At 38.5% G+C, this 21,414-nt stretch overlaps 1 protein-coding gene across 18 annotated transcripts in view; it reads left to right on the top strand.

Annotated features, from left to right (window-relative positions):
• The window catches only part of LOC128096342 (zinc finger protein 431-like), a 42,971-nt gene that overhangs the window by 20,298 nt on the left and 1,259 nt on the right, over nt 1-21,414 (top strand). For 10 of the 18 annotated variants that reach the window (XR_008213614.1, XR_008213606.1, XR_008213607.1 and 7 more), the window contains 3 exons: nt 6,985-7,781; nt 10,644-11,700; nt 13,888-13,999. Coding sequence is in view for 6 of the 18 variants with exons in the window: in XM_052715798.1 (XP_052571758.1) it covers nt 13,888-14,165; nt 16,112-16,228; nt 16,518-16,578 (456 nt within the window). In the remaining 12 variants the exon portion in view is untranslated. Of the gene's footprint in view, nt 1-1,304; nt 6,341-6,984; nt 7,782-10,643; nt 11,701-13,887; nt 14,166-16,111; nt 16,229-16,517; nt 16,769-17,346; nt 17,442-21,414 lie in introns of those variants that run through there. The other 8 variants (XR_008213615.1, XR_008213612.1, XM_052715798.1 and 5 more) reach the window with 7 other exon arrangements.

Genomic DNA, 21,414 nt, shown 5'->3' with positions numbered 1-21,414 from the left:
GCATGGAGACACAGGCCTTTAATCTCAATACCAACCATAGAAGACCTGGAGGTCTGTATAGACAGGCAATGATGAGAAGGTCATGTGGTTGGGTTTACAACCAATGAGAAGGCAGAACAGAAAGTCAATAAAAAGATACACAGGAAGTAGGTTTCTTTCAGAGGAGAAGGATGGCAGCGGCAGTGAAGGGTAAGAATGCGTTTTTAGTATCAGCTCTGACCTCTTGACTTCTAACTCTGCGTTTGGCTCTGTGTTTCTCATTTAATAAGACTGTTATATCTACATTTGGCTCACACATGGCACGAATTCATTAAAAACCACTTTGCTCGGCTCAGCTTGGCAGCTTGGCGGCCCATTGGCTCCTCGGCTCCCCACCTTGGGCCAGCTCGGCCTAGGCCCCAGGCTTGACCGACCGTAGCTACACCGGTGCTACAAACAACTCAGGCCTGCCCTGCTGGAGCTACCGCTAATTGCAGTAGCTACACGCAACTGCAGATAGAGCTGCTTTTGGCTGAAATGCCAACACATATGGTCGGATCTTAAGGAAGCCAGTGCCCAGGCTCAACTCGGCTCAAGTGGGAACACGTGGCTGGATTTAAGCTTTCAGCCAGAACTCATGGCTATGCTCTCTTGCTTTCTTTTTTTCCATCTCTGTCTCTCTCTCTTTGGATTCACACCTCGGATGCTAGGTAGCTGTTTTGAAATTCTCTCAGATTTCTACTGTTCTTCGCAGTCTTTGTAAGTCAATTAATAGATATTTTAAAGGAAAACACTATTTAAAAGAGAATTTTTTTCTACATTAAAAAAATGGGTATTATGTGTACATTGGAACAAAATTGGTCTATGTTTGATAAAATTTTAGGTAGTCTGACAATGGAACAACTATATGAGAAGAGTAATGTTGATGGGATTATGCACATTATTACTTTCCTTATCCTTATTTTACTATTTAAAAAGAAAGTCAATTTAAGTGCCAGGATAAAAGCTCTAGAAAAACCTGTTAAAATTGTTAAAATGAATTATAGAGAAATTCAGATTCAGACAGAAGAAACTAACAGTGAAATTGTTTCAGGATTGGAATATAAGGTTATAGAAAGAAAGCCTGTTTTCACAGAATCACCCTTAATTTATCCGGTAACCATATAGCAGCTACCTGGTCAAGTCAATGCACAAAATATTTGGACTCCCATTGAAATGTTAGATTTACGAAGGTTTAAGGAGGCAATAGTATCTTATGGCATGCTATCCCCATTTGTAAAGTAAATGTTAAACTCCTGGTCAACTATAATATGATTATACCACAGGACTGGCAAGAGCTGGTAAATGCTGTTCTGGAACCTGGGGCACAGCTGCAGTGGCGTATGTGGTTCAAAGAGGAAGCTAAAAACAGAAAATCAATGGAGGGCTAAAGGTATACAAATCTCCCAGGATCAGCTTGTTGGAGACGGCCAATATACTGCAATGCAAACACAATGTTATATGATATCCAAACCCTAATTCTATGTTGAATGGCAGCCTTGAAAGCATGGGACAGAGTTGAGGAACCAGAAAAGAAGAGTGAGTCATTTACAAAGGTTATACAGGGCCCAAAAGAATCCTTCACGGATTTCTTACAAAGACTGACTTCAGCAGTAAATAGAATGGTCCCAAATTCAGAAGCTAGCAAGATAATAATCGAATCTTTGGCTTTTGAGAATGCCAATGCAGCATGCAAGAAAATAATCAGGCCATTAAAGGCAAGATCTGTACCCTTGGAAGATTGGATTAGAGACACGTTTAATGTTGAGGCTCATGACCATGATGATATGTGGATAGGAGAAGCAATTTCAAGAGATTTGAGGAATGTCAGATGTTTTGGATGTGGAAAGCAAGGACATTTGAAAAGGGACTGTAAACAGGGCATTTCTAGAAACAATGTTTATTCAAGGAACAATGGCAACAAAATGCCCCTTCTGGAGTATGCAAAAAGTGTGGTAAGGGAAAACATTGGACCAACGAATGTAGATCAACAAGGGACAGACAAGGTAATACTTTGCCTTGGTCTTTGGGAAACTCCCAGAGGGGCCTCAGGAAGGCCCCCACAGCAAATCCAGTTCAGACCTTTCCTGCAGTCATAGAGGAAACCTCTACTCAGAGCAATTAAATAACCAAATGCCAATTTGAATAAACCAGGCTGCTTGGGGTGATGAAACAGCTGAGACAGAGAGAAAAGAAAATTCAGGAGAAAACATAAAGAAAATTTTTTTGGCAAACTTCTATAAATGAACAAAGACCAAAGTTAACAATAAGAATAAATGATGTTTTGTTGTCTGGTCTGGTAGACATAGGTGCTGACGTGACCATAATTGCACCAGAATTTTGGCATCCAACTTGGCCTCTTCAGGAGGTAAACGTTCAGCTGTTAGGAATTGGAACATTATCTTAAGTGAAACAGAGTGCAAGATGGCTGGAATGTATAGGTCCAGAAGGGCAGAGAGGAAAATTAAAACCATATGTGGCTAACATAGCTATGAACCTGTGGGGCCGAGACCTGTTGCAACAATGGAATACTCAGATTAATATCCCTCAGACCTCAGAAACAATCATAAACTAGCACATGTTTCTGAGAGAAATATTAGAAGTTATTATTCTAATGAGTAGTCACCAGCCATCCATATTATACAAGAACAGGGCACAACAACTGATGATCTTCCAAAGACACCAACAGCTCTACCTTTAAAATAATTAACAGACAAGCTTGTATGGGTTCATCAATGGCCTTTAACAACAGAGAAACTCCAGGCTTTAGAAGATCTGGTAGAAGAAGAGTTAAATGCTCAGCATATTGAAGAATCAACCAGCCCTTGGAATTCTCCTGTATTTGTTATTAAAAAGAAATCTGGTAAATGGAGAATGGTAACAGACCTTAGAGCAATTAACAAAGTAATTCAGCCAATGAGCTCTCTACAATCTGGAATTCCTTTGCCTACTCTGTTATCAAATGTTGGCCTCTTATAGTTATTGATTTAAAAGACTGTTTCTTTTCAATACCCTTACAAGAAAAAGACAGAGAAAGATTTACCTTCATGGTGCCTACTTATAATAATTCTCAACTGGTTAAGAGATATCAATGGAGGGTCCTCCCACAGGGAATGTTGAATAGCCCAACTGTGTGCCAATATTTTGTACAACAGCCATTGGAAGTGATACATAAAAAATTTCCTAAATCTATAATTTATCATTATATGGATGATATTTTACTAGCTGATTCAAATGCAGATACTTTAGAAAGAATGTTTGAAGAAGTAAAGAAAATTTTGCCTTGCTAAGGATTACAAATTACTCCTGAAAAGATACAAAGAGGAGATTCTATTAATTATTTAGGATATAAAATAAAGCTACAAAAAATTAGACCCCAAAAGGTGCAAATTAGGAGAGATCAACTACAGACTCTTAATGACTTTCAAAGATTATTTGGAGACATTTCTCATCTACGAACTATTGATGGGGTAAAAAATGATGAACTGAATAATTTGTTCAAAACCTTAGAAGGTGAGAAGGACTTAAATAGTCCAAGAGAATTATCACCTGAAGCTGAGAAAGAATTGGCCTTGGTAGAAAAGAAAGTACATGAAGTACACGTGGACCATATCGATCCAAAGCTGGATTGCATTTTGGTTATTTTACCCTCTAGGCATTCTTCTACAGGAATATTAATGCAGAGGGAAGATATATTGGAATGGATATTTTTACAAAATAAACCGAATAAAAAATTAAAAACTTATGTGGAAAAAATCTCTGACATGGTTTGGAAAGGAAAATTGAGACTTCGTCAGTTAGCAGGAATAGACCGAGCATAAATGGTCATACCATTAACTAAGAAGGACATTGAAAAATTATGGTCAGAAAGTGAACCTTGGCAAAGAGCTTGCAGTAATTTTTTGGGAGAAATTAACAGCAAATATCCCAAATGTGATAGAATTGATCTTATAAAGAGAGCTGATTGGATTTTGCCTCGAATTGTACGGGAAAAACCCATATCTGGAGTTCATACATTTTATACAGATGCCAACAAACAAGGAAAGGCAGGTTACAAATCAGAAAATTTAAGTAAAGTGGTTCAAAGTCCTTTTAATTCAGTTCAAAAATTGGAATTGTATGCTATTCTGTTGGTATTAATGGACTTTTCAGAACCTCTCAACATAGTTACTGACTTTCATTATGCTGAAAGAGTGGTATTACATATTGAGACTGCAGAATTTATCCCTGATGCTTCAGAATTAACTTCACTATTTATTCAGTTACAAGATACAATCAGGAAAAGGAGTCATCCTTTATATATAACTCACATCTGATCCCATACGGGTCTGCCAGGGCCTCTAGCACAAGGTAATGATGAGATTGATAAACTATTGATAGGAAATGTGCTGGAGGCCTCAGAATTTCATAAAAAAAATGTCAATAGTAAAGGTTTAAAAAAGAATTTTTCCATGACCTGACAGTAAGCCAAGGAAATTGTAAGGAAATGTCCTACTTGTTCCTTTTACAATCAGACGTCATTATCAGCAGTATGTAACCCAAAGAGTATTCAGAGGAATGAAATCTGGCAGATGGATGTGTTTCACTTTGCAGAATTTGGAAAATTGAAAGATGTACACCATACCATTGATACTTATTCAAGATTTCACTGGGCAACTGCTTTGAGCTCTGAAAAAGCTGATTCAGTAATTACTCATTTGCTGGAGGTTATGGCCATCATGGGTATACCTGCACAAATTAAAACTGACAATGCTCCACCATATGTCTCAGGTAAAATGAAACAGTTTTTTGCTTATTACAATATAAAACATATTACAGGTATACCACATAATCCTACAGGCCAAGCAGTTATAGGAAGATCAAACAGAACTCTAAAGGATATGCTAAATAAACAGAAAGGGGTAACAAAAGCCCCCAGAAATAGACTGCATAATGCTCTATTAAGTTTGAATTTTCTCAGTGCTAATGAGAAAGGAACAACAGTTGCAGAGAGACATTGGATAATAGAAAAAAACTACAGAATTAAATCAGCCTATATACTTTAAGGATGTGCTGACCTCAGAATGGAAACCAGGATATGTGTTACATTAGGGACAAGGTTTTGCTTTTGTTTCTACAGGAGAAGATAAGCTGTGGATACCATCAAAATTGATAAAAGTTCGAATTGAACAAGAGAGACCTCTTAATTAGAAGAGGTGATAGTTCATCAACCAGTGTGACCATTCAATTTAAACTAACTTATACCATTAACACATGCCTTTTCCTTTAATCAGATATAACTTGCCAAAAGGGAACCTCCCCAAAATTAGTCTTGGGGAAAGGTTTTTGTTTTTGTCTTTTAGGAGAATGAAGGCTAAGGAATCTGAAGAACACTGGACAAATGAGACATCTGAAGAAAAAGGACAAATCACCTAGAAAAAAATGTCCCAAGAAAAAGAGTAAAATGGCCTATTGGTATATCATCTATAAAATTTCATAAGTCTTCCTAAATGTTTGTTTCTGCTCTTCTCTAAAGAAATTTAACACTATTGGTCTTCTTGTAGTCCCAGTTCAATTAAAATTTAAGCTGACTTTGGAGTTGGAGAATGGCTCTCTCCTTCTTTAAACTCAAGCATGTTGTTAAAAGGAAAATGCAAATTCCCTGTATCATGCCAGAAGAAAGAGCCATCTTCTGATATGGGACAGAAGAAAAACCAAATTAATTAAGGAACTATTCTATAACTACTAATCTCAATTCTTTGATTCTATTCTGATTCTTTAAACTTTTCTTAAAGTATGAATTTTATATCAAAATTTACAAGATTTATATATATATATATATATATACATTTTAAACTTTGTTAAGATATTATTGGTCATATAGAATACTAACTAATTCTAGAAAAAAGGCTTCAATTAGCTGCCTATACATGTCTTTGTGTTCGAGTCTCTTATCAGTTTTCTGCAGGAAATCACAGCCAGGCCTAACAACCACTTAAGTCTCCAGGAAGAAGATGGGGCCCCACAACAACAATTCCACGTGGACAATAATAATACCACTAAGCTGACAAACATCATCTACAGATCAGCTTTGGACAACAAATTGCTCAGAGCAATTTTGAGATGGCTAGCTGAGATGATCCAGTTTCAAAGACTACTTGAATATGGACTTGAGATAAACCCTGAACTTTGGCATTATGCACAGACTGGATAACAAAGGATATAGCTACCTTTCCTAGAATTTGACAATTAACCCAAAATTTTTCTTTTCAAAATAAAGATACCTTTGCCCATATCCAGCAGGAAGCAATTTTAAGAATACAACACCCACATTCCCAAAGAGGTGGTGTAGGGCAGCTGGTTTTTTGGTCTTTTAATGTGTTTTGGGTCTGGAATAATTTTCATTGTTTAGGATGGTTGGTTACAAGTTGTTAAGGTTTAGGAAAAGGGCTAAGCAAAGGAGATTAGATTTAAGGTTCTTGTTTAAAAAAAATACATAGAAATGATAGAATAGAGGGTAGATTATTGAATCTACTTGGAAAAATAAAGAGAAGATATAGATACAACATAGATTAAAAGATAGATTATTGAATCTACTTTTAAAAGACAGTTACTAGTTTTAAATACTTTACATTGGATTGAATTTTTTTATATTGTATACAAATTATATATATTGAGATTGATATTGTTAGAAAATGCTATATGAATATTTCTAATCTTGTTCAAGATATTGTACTTATACCGTTGATTTGACAATGTAATTCAATTTGCTGATCCTTGAATGTTGTTATTACCAACTATTAGGATATAAAGTAATGAAGTTAGTAGTTAGACATTATAATCGAAATTGTAGTCATATTAAGTATGTTTTCAAGATTGAGCAGATATATTTTAGATAGACAGGTCATCTTCAAACCCTTCAGAGATCTACAATATATGGCATTTAAAATGTTTTAATAACTTAGAAAATTTTTCTTTTTTTGTTAGGACTATGAGACATGTTGGCTCCTGGCAGTACCAATCTACTTCAGAGAAAATATGGGCATTGAAGAAACTGCATATGGAGTTAACTTTCATTGTGGCAAAAGCTAGCCACTGAACAACAAAGTATCCTCGAATCAACTGCTGACAAACAGGTCAGACAGGACATGAAACAAAGGACTACCGATTCTTGCCAAAACAAGTGTGGTTGTGGCTTTAACAAAAGGCATCTTCTGAGGCCAGGACAATATGGCACCATCCCTGAAGTGGCCTTTGCAATCCGGAAAAAGTACAGTGCCCTTTTCTTCGAAGGCAGCTGAACAGGCAGTGGGTCGATGGCTTCTGATGTGGAGTGAAACAGCAGCTGAAACAGTTACTCTTGAAGAGTAACTAAGCTCACACCTCTCAATAGTAGACTGGCATTTAATAGAGGGATATGGAGAAGAACGGGATGCTAAGATGAAGCCACACACACACACAGCCAAGAAGAATGGACACTGAATTAAAAAAAAATCAACAATTTCCAGGATTTAAAATCCTGAATAGTGACATAACACTAGTGGAATCCATGTGTTTCTGGTACATGGACTGCTCTCACCAAATGTGAGGTCGAACTATTAACCTTGTGTACATCCTACTTCACAAATGAATCTGTCAGATACGCTAAGCCTATAGGCTGAAGATGATGCCCCAACACTGCAGAGAAACCTCAGGTGACTGTCCAGGCAGCTGGCAGTTTCTGTCAACTTACATTTTTTTTTGGAAGCTGCTTGCATGCACTTCCTGTTTTTATTTTTTATTAGGTAATATTATTTCCTTATTGGGTCTCTGAGGGAGTTGAAGATTAGTTAGTTATAGTTGAAGATTAGATAGTTATAGTTTTCCTTGTTAAGAATTTCAGAAAAGAAACTCACTAAAGAGCTGTAAGTGTATAAATTTGGAAGACGTTATAAGATAGTTCTGTTAGTAATATAAGTTAGGATAGACAGTGAATCAGGTACATTTTGGACTTACCAAATAGGATAGATAATGGAATTATTTTCTCTGAATTTGTCAAATACAAATGGAATAGACATTGTTTAGGTATTTATTGCTTGTATATGTGGTATATAGTTATTGTACTTTTGTATATTGTTTTTCTTATATTAGTTATGACTTTTTTCCTTTTTTCTTTTTATTAAAATAGAAAAGGGTAAATATGGTGATATTTCATTTGAACTGAAATGTGATTTTTTTTTTTTTTTTTTTTTTTTTTTGGTTTTTTCGAGACAGGGTTTCTTTGTGTAGCTTTGTGCCTTTCCTGGATCTCGCGCTGTAGACCAGGCTGGCCTCGAACTCACAGAGATCCGCCTGCCTCTGCCTCCCGAGTGCTGGGATTAAAGGCGTGCGCCACCACCGCCCGGCTCTGAAATGTGATTTTATTTGTTAATAAATAAAGTTGCCTGGGGTTCAGAACAAATAGCAAGCCATAGCAGAAGCCAGGCGGTGGTGGTGCACACCTCTAATCCCGATCACATGACAGACAGATCTCTGTGTGTTTCTGTGTGTTCCAGGATACAGCTCCAGCATGGAGACATAGGCTTTTAATCTCAATACCAACCATAGAAGACCTGGAGGTCTGAATAGACAGGCAATGACAAGAAGGTCATGTGATTGGGTTTACAATCAATGAGAAGGCAGAACAGAAAGTCAATAAAAAGACAGATACACAGGAAGTAGGTCTCTTTCAGAGGGGAAGGACGGTAGCAGCAGTGAAGGGTAAGAAAGGGTTTTTAGTATCAGCTCTTAGCTACTGCTCTGACCTCTTGGGCTTTTAACTCTGCATTTGGCTCTGTGTTTCTTATTTAATAAGACTGTTACATCTACAATCTGGCTTTCAGCTGGTCATTTCTTAGAGCTTTGATTCCTTTGGTTGGGACTCTTAGCAAAATTACCAACTGAGTTAAGCTAGTCTAGTTGATGTGATGCATCTCACTTAGTGTTTTCTACATGTATATGATCAAAGATAATAGCTTCTAGCAGCTTATGTTTCCTACTGAAGGTTTACATTACTATTTTGAAAATCAAGTTGAGAGGCTAGTGAGATTCCTCAGTGGTAAGGTCACTTGCTTCCCCGCTGGAAAATCTGAGTTCAATTCCTGAAACCCACATTGTAGAAGGAGAGAACGGACTCATGAAAGTTGTCCTCTGACCTCCATACATGTGCCATGACACACCTTCTCCCACCCCTTAATAAGCTAACAAACAAACAAATAAATAAAAATAAAGTTGAAGTAAATGATTATAGAGTCCTTGTGAGCCGATTTCTCACTGTTTTATGCATGAGTTAACTCATTTCTAGATTGAGTGTTTCTTGCTCATGATTAAAGTGTTCAGGACCTAAAGCTTGTGTCTTTACTGCAGCCGCTCTGAAATATAAGTAAAAGTCTGTCTAAATAGAGTATGTTCAGATTGGCAGATATGAGATGAGATGGCTTTCAGAACGCTGTAGGATAATTGAAAATATTGGGGTTGATAGCTAAGTAAAAGACAAAGCAGTAACTGGAGCAAGCCTTATATTGTTCTTCCTAACCAGACAAGCCCCCCCAGTGCCTTATTACTAGCAGGCCACTCACAGGCTGTTCTTCCGGGCTAGCTTCGCATTTGTTCAGTAATTCATTTTCCGTTAGAGGAAAGATTTGAAAGAAGAATGGCAGCAGTTGTTCATAGTGAACAACTTCCTACGTTATCATTAGGAATGGGAACTAACCTTACAGCCATGTAGAACATATGCAGAAAAGGCTTTTGGAAAAGTTTAAAGTGGGTTACTTGGAAAATTGTGCAAAGATTTTCACTTGATCTTTGACTTTTGTGGTATCTGACAATCTCTTGTAACTCCAGTTCCAGGAAAATTGATGCACTCTCTGGCCTCTGCAGACACTTCACACATGTGGTATATATGTATAGGTAAAATACTCATAAACATAAAAAAATACATTTTAAGTAAAAGCTACTAGACTTGCTGCAGTAGTGGCACATTCAGTACTCAGGAGGCAGATCTCTGAGTTCTAAGACAACCAAGACTACACAGAGAAACCTTGAAAACATTTAAAAAAAAAAAAAAGGCGAGACAGTGCAGGAGATGTCTGTAGTATGGACTCTGGAGAGTCCAGTAAATGAAGCGTTCCAGTGAGGCAGATGCTACCAAGTCTGGTAGATGAAATGAGATAAGAGCTACCAACCAATGGAATTAGCATTGTGGAGGTCAGTGGTAGTTGTGAGTGTCTGGCGGAGCGGATTTGAGCTCAAGTGAATTGATAGGAAAGAATTAAAGGCAATGAGAGTGACATTGGGAGTTTTGCACCATGGAGAAAAAGAAATTGTTGGAGGAAAGGTCTGTCAATAGGTTTTGGTTTGTTTTGTTTCTTGTTGTAATTATTTTTAATAGGAAAAATAATTTTGGGTTTGTATATTCATAGGAATGGTCTACCAGAGCGATGTCTTTGGCCAAGCAAGAGGGCCTGAGATGTAGTCAGTAGAGAAGTGGCTGTAAAGAGGAATGTAGGCAGTTCATCTCTTAGGAGAAGAGGGCAGTCACACTGTTTGAATGTATTCTCAGTTGGTGGTAAAGTATTGGGAGGGTTTGAAAGGTCTCTACTTCCTTTTCTTTTCTTTTCTTTTCTTAGGAAAGAGAAAGCAATGCAATATGGTGGCACAGGGGATATGGAAAATGTTTTAAAAAGAAAAAAGAGCAGAAAAAGTCACCTAAGAGAAGGAGAGGATTAATGCCAAGGAAATGAAATGTAGCACTGCTCAACAGAGTGAAGGCCTACCTTACATCCTGGAGATCCGGCGGTGACACCAGTTTACAGCTGTAGTTAGCTGTGTGCTTGCTTGTGCAGACAAGTGAGGAGTTGGATTCCCTTGCTTGATTTGCTTTGTTTTGTGATGAAGGGTCTCACTATATAGTCCAGGTTGGCCTAGAACCCACTAATGGTCTTCTGGACTTAGCCTCCCTAATAATGGAATTATAAGTTTGCTCCGCCGTGCCCAGCTGTGAATATGAACCGTTTTGTGGGATTTTGTTTGTTTGTTTTGGCTTTGGTTTTTGGAGTTTTGGAGTTTGTGTGTGTGTGTGTGTGTGTGTGTGTGTGTGTGTGTGTGTGTGTTTTACTAAGCAAGTAAAATAGTGGCAAATTGTGAGTCTGTAGGAGGGTTTGCCATTCAAAACATGGTTTTTGTGACAGCATTGCTCATATTGGTGTCACAGAGGAAGTAGACTGGGGAGTGACTGCTAATAAGAATGTAGTTTTGAAATGGTGTAAAGTTCTAGGTAGAGGTGATAGTAATACTACTGTAACTGTATGTTTACTGCTCTCGTTGGAGTCATGAACCTAGAGAGCAGGGCTTAAGAATGAGGTGGAGTAAAGTCTCATTTGATAGCCAACTTTATTCAGAGCATCGGATTATATATACACTGAGGGTTAAGTGCTGCAAGCCACAGGAAAATGTAATGGAATTCAGCTATCACAAAAGCTACTACTTGGAAAGGTCAAGGAATTTTCCTAAGGTCAAGCCATGGCTTAAGAAGTCTTGGTGATATTTTAGCTGTTGTATGTATATATTAGCTGATTCCTGCAACGATTTCCTTGTATGCTATGTATGCTTCCAAGAACTCATAATGGTGCATTTTATTGGAAATACCTACCAAGCATCCAAGGCCAAATGATCTTCTGAATTAAGGTAAATTAAACTCAGACCCTCCTTTCTTATAAAGCCTTAATGGTATTTATACTAACATTATAGACTCCTAAAATTTACCTAACCACCCCTAGGAATGTAGTTTGAGCACATAAATTCCCTTTTTCTGATATATTAACCAATTTTAGCTCTTAGTGGTCCTCCTGCTTTACCTCTCCCCCTTTGGGTTATAAAAGAAAGCCTGACAGTCACTGCCTAAAGAAAACTCTTGTCTGCCTTTATGACCCTGTAAGAATTCAAGCCTGGTGACCTTGTTTAGCTAGAGCACTGCTATTGCATGGGTATATAACTGTAAACCTCAGAGACTTGAGGAGGATTTTGAGGATTTTTACTAGAGATGATTTTGATTTCTTGTTTTTTTTTGGAGTTGTCTCACAAGCACTCCGAATTCCCCTCGCATGACTCCATTTTAGACTGTGTTCCAACATCCATACATTTAACTATACAGTTAACTATACACTTCAAAATGGTAGGAATTATGATATATGATCTTATTCCAGTAAATTTTATATAAAATAATCTGCAAGCTCATTAGAAATGTACTTACTCCAAACTCAACCAATTCAACTGCTTAAAAATTCAGGCTCCTCTCCTAATGTAGGGCTGTAGTGAAAATCAAATTTCTGTCTACAGTTTCCATCACTTGTCAGGATTGAAGATTACAATGTTCCCTGCGTTTTTATTTTTCAGTTGTTAGTTTCTCTCACATGTCCATTTGTATTAAATTTTACTGTCTACAGTGCAGATCTTGTGAGAGACTGAGTCAGGCTCTGCCTTAATTACTCTTCCTCCTTCCTTTCTCCTCCAGTTAACAATTTCGTACCAACATTTATTTAACCGAGCACTAGGCCAGACATGGTAATACAAAGAAAGCTTGGCCTTGGCACCTGGCGTTGAGTGTGCAGGTTAACAAGAAGACGAGCCTTATTTTTAGGAATGTTGTGTTCATAGGATGAGGCGATTCTAATTGTCCGTCAGCTTCCTCTCAGTTATTTATACTTCATAGGTAGAAATTCATTGAAAGCATAAGGAGCTGTTAAACTTCTTTGAGCTTGAAACACTCTTCTTACCTCTATACCATCCAACATTCTTTCTCCTATTTAGTTTCAAACTATTTGGAGGTGTAGGGTATTACTACTGATAACATTGCTTTCTTCCTTCTGACTCTCTGAACCTGGACATTTAAAAAGTACTATTAACTTATAAGGAACCTAGAACATTTGAATAATAGTGTACATGATGAAAAGTGTGGGTATTGGGACCATCTCTCTACTAGATATAATGACTTTGCAGTGTTGTTATGAGGGAGTATGTGGGAGGGGACCTTTGACATGTGTTCATTATACTTTTTAAACCTCATTTTCCATCTCATCACTAATTCAGTATATGGAGATGCAGTTAGGAATATGGGACTAAATAGACAAACCCTAATTTCATAGAGATAGTAGAGAACCAGCTGGTTCATGCGGTAGTCTCAGGACTTGGGAGACTGAGGCAGGACAGAGAGAAGGATTGAGGTGGATGAGGAAGGAGGGGGACACAGACAGACATAGGAATGTGGGTGAAGATGCTATTGCTTGATGGGCATTCACTGGCCATACCATTGAATAATTTCAGAGCAGCCCATGCAGCACCCATCATACCAGCTCATAGAGCCGTCATACTCCTATGTCACTATCTCCTCCCTCCAGCCCACACCTGCAGTGCGACAGGGGTCTCATCTGCCCCAGCGGCCTGCATGGGTCATTGATCCGTGGCTCCCCACCCCTACACAACACCTCACCTAGCCCCCACCGCCATCTTCTTTTCCTGTTATATCATTTTTCAAGTGTTAGGAGATAAGAATTGTAAGTTTGCTTTTCTGTTCTTCCTACTAACATCTACTTCATAGAAACTAATGGGAGGACACTAAATGAGCATTCTTCTCCTTTGGGAGAAATTTGTGTTATTTTCAGAGTCCTGAGACCTACTCTCCATTCCCCATACCTTTGTTTTGCTACTTCCTTCTTTCCGCACTACCTTCTGTTTCCTACAGTCATTTTTTACAATGTTCTGGCAAAAAGCAAATCAAGACAAAAATATGGCTTCATTAATGGTGTAACGATTGCTTCAGTTTTGTTATTAGCATTTGGTTTAAAATATTCAGGCTTGATCTTTTCCTTATTCTAGGATGGCTGGTTTCAGATAGCTGAGAATATGGGATTTCAGTGCTTAAAGACTGAAAGCAAAGATCCTCGGCTAGATGGGATGGACTCACTTTCTGGAACTGAAATCCCTCTGCACTGTGTCTGTAAGCTGGCCACTCACGTCATCCACTTGGTGTTCTTTCATGAGAGGAGCGGCCACTACCTCTGGCATGGTCACCTGCGGCTCCAAGGACACGTGGACAGAAAGTTTGTTCCTTTTCCAAAGTTACAGTTCGGTCGTTATCCTGGAGCTTTTGACAGGTAAGTCAGTCTATAACAATAAACAATGATAAATCAGTGATATTATGTGTTTATAGTTATATGTAATCTGTATACTCCTACATCAGCGAAATCTGCTGCAATTCGGCAACAGCATGGATGGGTCCTACAATGCTGAGTGTCCCAAGGCAGAAAAGATTAATAGCATATGCTATACTGTGTTCATGGATATATTTAAAATAGAATAAAGGTACTAAGAATAGTAAGGAAAAGTTATCCCCAAAGAAGATAGAATGTATCCCTAGAAGGGGAAGGATAGACAGAGAGTTACTGAGTGGGGTACAGAGACCTCCAGGGGAGCTGACAAGATTCAGTGTCTGTGATGAAGATGAAGACACAAATGCTTGTGACGCATTATTTTGTGCCTTTATGTTTACATGCACTTGAGTGAGCGTGTTTGTGTGTGTGTGTGTGTGTGTGTGTGTGTGTGTGTGTGTGTGTGTGTCTGTGTGTGTTATTTTAATTTCCCTGTGTCCTGAGGTGGTGACTCATACCTGTAAACCTAGCACTCTGGAAGCTGAAGCAGGAGAGTTGCAAGCTGCAGGTGAGGCTGGGCCAAGGAACAAGTTGCAGGCCAGCCTGGCTGTAATCATGAAACCCTGCCTCAGAAAACTAAGACAGATCATGAGAATAAAAATAATACTCTGTGTAGAAGTCTGTCCTTAACTACCACACTAGTAAACGCTGCTGAATGGAAACAGGTACTTGAGGAGACTCAGGAAACCGGACTGTGAATGTCAGCTTTCTGACCCAGAGTCAGACTTGTCTTTCTCCTCGGAAGTCCTTAATAATGATGTTATAATCTGTCTGAAACTCTGGAACTTGATATGAATATAGCAGTGAATGTTTGTCCTTTGCCTTAAAGTCTATCATTCTTATAAGAATTTTCATATCGATATCTTTTGTGACCACTTTCAGAGAAACACTGCTTTGTTAGCTTTAGAACTGTAAATGCATGGGTATTTTTGTTTTCTTGTTAGTGTTTAACATCACGAATTTGAGAAACAGCTGAAAGGGTGTTCAGAACTGGGGAAGTCAGGAATATAAGTGACCAAAAGCGATTAGTGGGTTGTAAGAAACAGTTTCTTGTCAATGTTTCTTCCTTTATTTTTGTCGAAATCTTAGCCACTATTCACATATGCACTTTTTCTTACTTTGTGTTTCAAACATTTTTTTTTTGGTTGGGGGGAGTCATTTAGTTCTCTAAGGTATTAAAAGTTTATATCAAAGTTTAGTTAATAATTTAATTAAGTTCAATATTGCCAACTCAGAAATAACTTGTAAGTGTAATGTGTGCCAGTAGATAAAGTTTTACCTAGAGGAATAGAAAGTTCTCAAGAAATATTCATAGGAGGTGGGTTTCTAGTATTTTTCCAGTCAATGAGGCTCCCAAGCTACTATAATTTAACTCAGTATTTCTTAGATGTAAGAACTGTTTACCTCTCTAAAACTAAATTGATAACTGAAAATGATGTTGTTCAACTTTCATTTCTGCTTAAAATGCCAAAGTAGCTATAAAACTATTTTAGATGCACCAAGTCAGCCCTAGTGGCACAGGCCTATAGTCCCCGCTCTCGGGAGTCTGAAGCAGGAGGATTGCAAATCAGTGCCAGCTTTGTCAACTTAGGAAGAACTTGTCTTAAAAAAAGAGGGGTGATGTAGCTCAGTGGTTGCATGCAGAAGGCCCTAGGTTCAATCCATACCATTCCCTCCTCACTCCCAAATTAAGCTGCATTAGTGAAAATACTTAATACTGAAATTCTGCTCTGCTATTGGATGTCAAATTTCCAAGGTCCTAATAAAGTTGTTGATTGATACCTGAAGTATTTGAAGAAAATTCACTTGATGTTTAGCTCCTTGGCTAATATTCATTATTTTAAAAGGCTGCCTGTGTTCTGGATTAAATGTTGATAGAAAATCTTCTTAAGTTTCCTTTTCAGGTCAGAGTTACAGCAAGTTACTGTAGATGGACTAGATGTGCTTATTCCAAAAGACCCAGGACACTTTCTAGAAGAAGTACCACACTCCAGATTTATCGAGTGCAGGTATAAAGAATCTCGGGCATTCCTTCAGGTTAGAGATGACCAAATAATGTAGTTCTAAATTAAATTAATGAGAATTAGGGCTCGATTAGTTTTTAAGAGGCAGTGAAGATAGCTTATGCAGAATAGGTTAAAATGTCTTGTTAAGTTGATCATTTTTCATCCTACTTATTTTCTTTTCATTTAAAGTTAAAAACTTCATTTTTTCCCTAAGGGTTAGGGGTGTAGCGTAATGGGTTGAGTGCCTGTCTGAAATGCACAGGGCTTGAGTGTGATTTCCCCCACCACATAGATCAGGTGTGGTAGCAGGTGCCTATAATCCCGGCACTTGGAAGATGGAGGCAGAGGGTTGATGGTGATGTTCCACTACACAGTGAGTGCAGAGGCAGCCTGGACCACCAAGAGCCTATCTCCAACAGGAAAGCATAGATTCTGCTGGCTGATAAGGCAAGTTTGTAACTCCAACCAGCACCCAGCCAGCTAAGGCAGAAGATCTCAGTTAGAAAGCATCCCTGGGCTTCACACATGGACGCAAGCACACAGGTATGCACACAGTTTCTTCTTCCATGAATTCCATGAATGGTGTCTGCTTCATTTCTTCTTTGCTTGTTTTTTTTTTTTATTTTGGGGGGTTGACCAGCCCACTGGGGGCAGTGCCACCCCTGTGCATATGATTTGGCATTGTATAAAAGTTATAGCCGAGTAGGCCGGTAAGTAGCATTACTTCATGGTCTCTGCTTAAGTTCTTTCATTATTTGTTTGTTTTGGTTTTATTTCTTCTTTTTTTGGGTTTTTGAGAGAGGGTTTCTTTGTGTAGCCCTGGCTGGAACTCACTCTGTAGACCAGGCTAGCCTTGAACTCAGCAATCCACTTGCCTCTGCTTCCAGAGTGCTGGGATTAAAGGCTTGTGCCATCACCAACCAACTCTGCTTTAGGTCATACTTTGAGTTCCTGCCCTGACTCCCTCAGGGGTGGACTGTGAATTGGAGTTAGTAGTAAGATGAATTAAACCCTTTTCTCCCCTGAGCTGTATTTTGATCATAGTGTTTATCACACAATATAAAGCCAATTAGGACAAATAGAATGTGAAACTAAGTATTAACTTCTTTATTGCTGCCCAGTATCCAAGACTCAAATACAAGGGTCTCAGATACTGTATGTTGATACCACAAGACTTCAGCCTGACAGCCAAAGTGGAGGAGGAGGAGGAGGAGGAGGAGGAGGAGGAGGAGGAGGAGGAGGAGGAGGAGAGAATGAGGAGGAGGAGGAGGAGGAGGAGGAGGAGGAGGAGGAGGAGGAGGAGGAGGAGGAATGGGCAGGAGGAGGAGGAATGGAGTTTTGTGCTTCCTGCCCTAATGGCATTTCCCAACTCTGCCATAGAAATTACCACAGTGAACTGTGAGTGTCTCATACCCTCCTAATTCTGTGAACTAAACAGCAGGCTCCTATTTTATTCACGGTAGTCAGTTGCTGCTGTGCCATTTGTGATGCCGGATTTGTTTGATTTCTTTTTCCCTTCTGACATTGTATTGATATTACTAATGTGGAACCACTGAAAGGTTTGGTTATGTTTTTTATCCTTTTCCTCTTACATGTTTCATTCTTTGTTTCTTATGTTAGAACGATAATAAATAAATAAGAGACCAGGAGGGTCCACTTTCAAATTAAAGTGAACTTACACACATTTGTACACTTGATGGCGCCAGTCTTCAATGAAGTGAAGTACACAGGATGGTTATAGCAGTGAATTAATCCAATTTAAAAAAACAAACAAAACAAGCAAACAAAAATCTAGTAAAGTAGTCCCCTAGCTTTCTCATTTTATTTAATAATGATTTTTAAAAAGTGTCAGACTTACATAACAATTGCAACTACAATACAAATAATATGGTGTTTTTGCTTTTTTCTGGTGCGTTTGAGAGTGATCTATAAACTAGTGTCCTGAAGCCTCAAATAACTCAGTATTTTCCAAAAAACAGAATATTCTCTATATCTGAATAAAAAATCAGGGATTAACATACATTGCTTTTAATCTCTATCTACCTCTGTGTGATAGCACATGCCTGTAATTTCCACACTTGGGAGGCCAGGACAGGAGGATTGCCCAAAGTTCAAGGCCTGCTAAGGCATATAGCAAGACCAGTTTTAAACATCACCAAGAAGCTTCCCCCTGTGCAAGTGACACTTAGGAAAGCTGCGTGCCCTAGAGCTCCTAATAGCTTTCACGACATCATCAGTCTCAGACCCTAGAAACTATTGATGCCCTCATAACCTTGGGGTGAGGCCTTGTGAAGCTTGCAGCTTTGGGGGGTTTCCTGTGACCTTTAGTTTTCATGTACTTCCTGAGTCCTGTGACCTCCCTTCTCCCCCTGCTGGAAATGTTTAAGTTCAGGGGAAGGGCTACAGAACACTGTTGATGTTTACATCATTCACCCAGTTTTCAAGTCTTAAAGTCTTTTGTGACTTTGCATTTTTCCCTTTGTAATTAGAAGTATTTGTTTGCAAGTTACTTTGCAACTATTTAAATATTAACATTTCTCATCAAATTTGTTATTTAAATAAGAAACTCATGGTTTCCTGTTTTCATGAATTGTAGACCCTTACTTTTATCATTGATTTTTATCTGAAGATTGTTGTATACTTGGCTGTTAGAAGACTCTTGACCACAGCTTCTGTGTCTTCTGTCTTATCTCCATCTTTCTTCATTTTTAGCAAAATATAGATATTCTAAGTTCATCTTGTGAATTTCCTGTCTCAGCCCTGGGTTCAGCCATTTCTCTGAGTCATGGGTCCTTGTATAAGCCAAGATCTGAACAGTAGGGAGCATGCCCATTGCTGTTTGGGTTTTTCTGTACACAGGCCCTCTCACTTAACAGGGACATTATGCATATGTCTGTTTGTATTTATTTCTAAATCTGTTTGATGAAATTTATAAATTCAAATCATTATCTCCAGCCCAATTAAGTTGTAAGATCTAACTAAACAACATTGGATGACCTGTCAGGGGACTCATTACTGGAGAGATTGGATTGTCCCTCTCAGCAGCCATTAATTGTCTGTAGCTCTTCATCTAGGGTTGGAGCCTTGTGGAATTTCCCCCATCCACACTGTAATATCAGCTGATGCTGTCATTGTACAGGTCTTGTTTAGGTGACTATATTGTTAAGATTTTTAGTTACACGTCCCTGTTATCTATAGAGGGTACTCTCTCATAGTTGACATCCTGATCCTTTCACTTGTAGAGTCTGCTGCTTTTTCCATGTTTCCTGAGTCTTCGATATAAAGACTGTGTTGTAGATGTAATTAACTAGATGTGGACGTCCCTTGCTCAGCTGTTCATTTCTGGGTTGACTCCTCCAAGCCCTGGGTCTGAAGTATATAGTGTCTTTAGCAATAAGGTCTTACCTTCGTATTCTGGAATGCAACCAAGGACGAGGACTTACATTGTTTGGGGAGCTTCAGACTCCTCTGACCAACCTCTTTGAAGGGAGGTTTCCCATAAGGCAAGTGTTCTTTAACAGAGAGGAAATTGTAGCTTTATGATGCTTTTAACATTGATAGGCATTATTGGCTTAGCACTTAATCTAAATGATAGATAGTCTATAAATGTGCAGCTCTAGGCATTCTCTCTTCGAATAAGCATAAAAATATGGACCTCTTTCCAGTCATTTGTTCTAAAAGAAATAGTGACTAAGGAAAGGGATATTTTATTTCAGGATATTCTGTATAATTTGCTTAATCCATAAAAACTGCTTTCCTGCAGGGAGCTTTCTTTCATAGGATACTCTTTCTTCCCTCAAGATCCATGTAGCAATTCTATTCCTTATAGTCCCAGGGACATGTCTCTGTGAACTATATACTCTCTTGTTCTGTTGTAAAAGAGAAGAAATCACATGATATTTAGGATACTGTCAGAGTTAGTCTTTTGCTGTGGGATAATGCTCTTGTACACTGGTTTAATAAAACTCTGATTGGCCTGTAGCCAGGCAGGAAGTATAGTGGGGCAAGCAGATGAGAAGAATGCTGGGAAGAGGAAGGGCTTAGTCAGGAGGCACCAGCCAGACACAGAGGAAGCAAGATGACAAGGCAGAATTGAGAAAAGGTACCAAGCCACGTGGCTAAACATAGGTAAGAATTATGGGTTAATTTAAGTGTAAGAACTAGTCAGTAATAAGCCTGAGCTAATGGCCAAGCAGTTATAATTAATATAAGCCTCTGAGTGATTATTTTATAAGCATCTGCAGGACCTCAAGGTCGGGTGGGACCCGAGAAACCTTACAGCTACAGTCATTTCTTCATTTAGCCACTCACCAGTATTTGTTGCTAACCTACTCTGTACCAGGTGGCATTCTAAAGCTGTTGATTCAGTGAGGGAGAAATGCAGTACCTGTTCTCATATGTTTACAGCCTCACTGGGAAATGACACAAAACCAACAGTTACAACTAAATATAAGAATTAAAAAGACAGAGGACTAGCTCAATGATTAAGAGCACTGGCTGCTCTTCCAGAGGACCTGGGTTTGATTCCCTGCATCCACATGGCAGTTCACAACAGTTTATAACTCCATTCCCAGGAGTTCTGATGTTCTCTCCTTTCCTCCACGGCCACTAGGCATGGACATAGTGCACAGACATGCATGCAGGCAAAACTCATATACATAAAATGGTAAAAAATAAATTAGGGACTTAAAACTTCTGTGTAAGTGGCAACCATTGTAAGTTCATGGAGGAGCTGACTATTTTGCTTGGCTTTATGTATTGAATGGAATGTTGAACGGAAACATTGGGGAAACACACTCATCTGTCTTTTTAGGGAAATGAGGATATTTCTCAGAGGTTGGAGCTGAAACATGATTTTGTTAGTCAGAGTCATACTGAATAAGAAAGCAACATATAAACTCACATAGACTAGAAAGGCTATGGTATATTGGAGAAATTATATTTTATTATTATAACAGGACATATAAGAAGAGGCTAGTGATAAGGCCAGACAATAGCCAGAGACCTGTGTCCCTGGTCTGCTAGACCAAGTAGTTTATATTTTGTTCCATAGTGACATATCACTGAAGAATTCGTGCTGTTCAGTTACAGAATGAAATGTACTAAATCAGAAATTAAAATGACTAAGTAAAAGATAACATTAGCATAAATCTTTATACTTTACAAAAGGGCTTTCAATCCAATCTGTA

The sequence above is a fragment of the Peromyscus californicus genome, unplaced genomic scaffold, assembly GCF_007827085.1.
Source record: "Peromyscus californicus insignis strain IS unplaced genomic scaffold, ASM782708v3 Scaffold_5__1_contigs__length_169319896, whole genome shotgun sequence".
Taxonomy (NCBI): Eukaryota; Metazoa; Chordata; class Mammalia; order Rodentia; family Cricetidae; genus Peromyscus; species Peromyscus californicus.
This window is presented reverse-complemented; position numbering and strand designations above follow the sequence as displayed.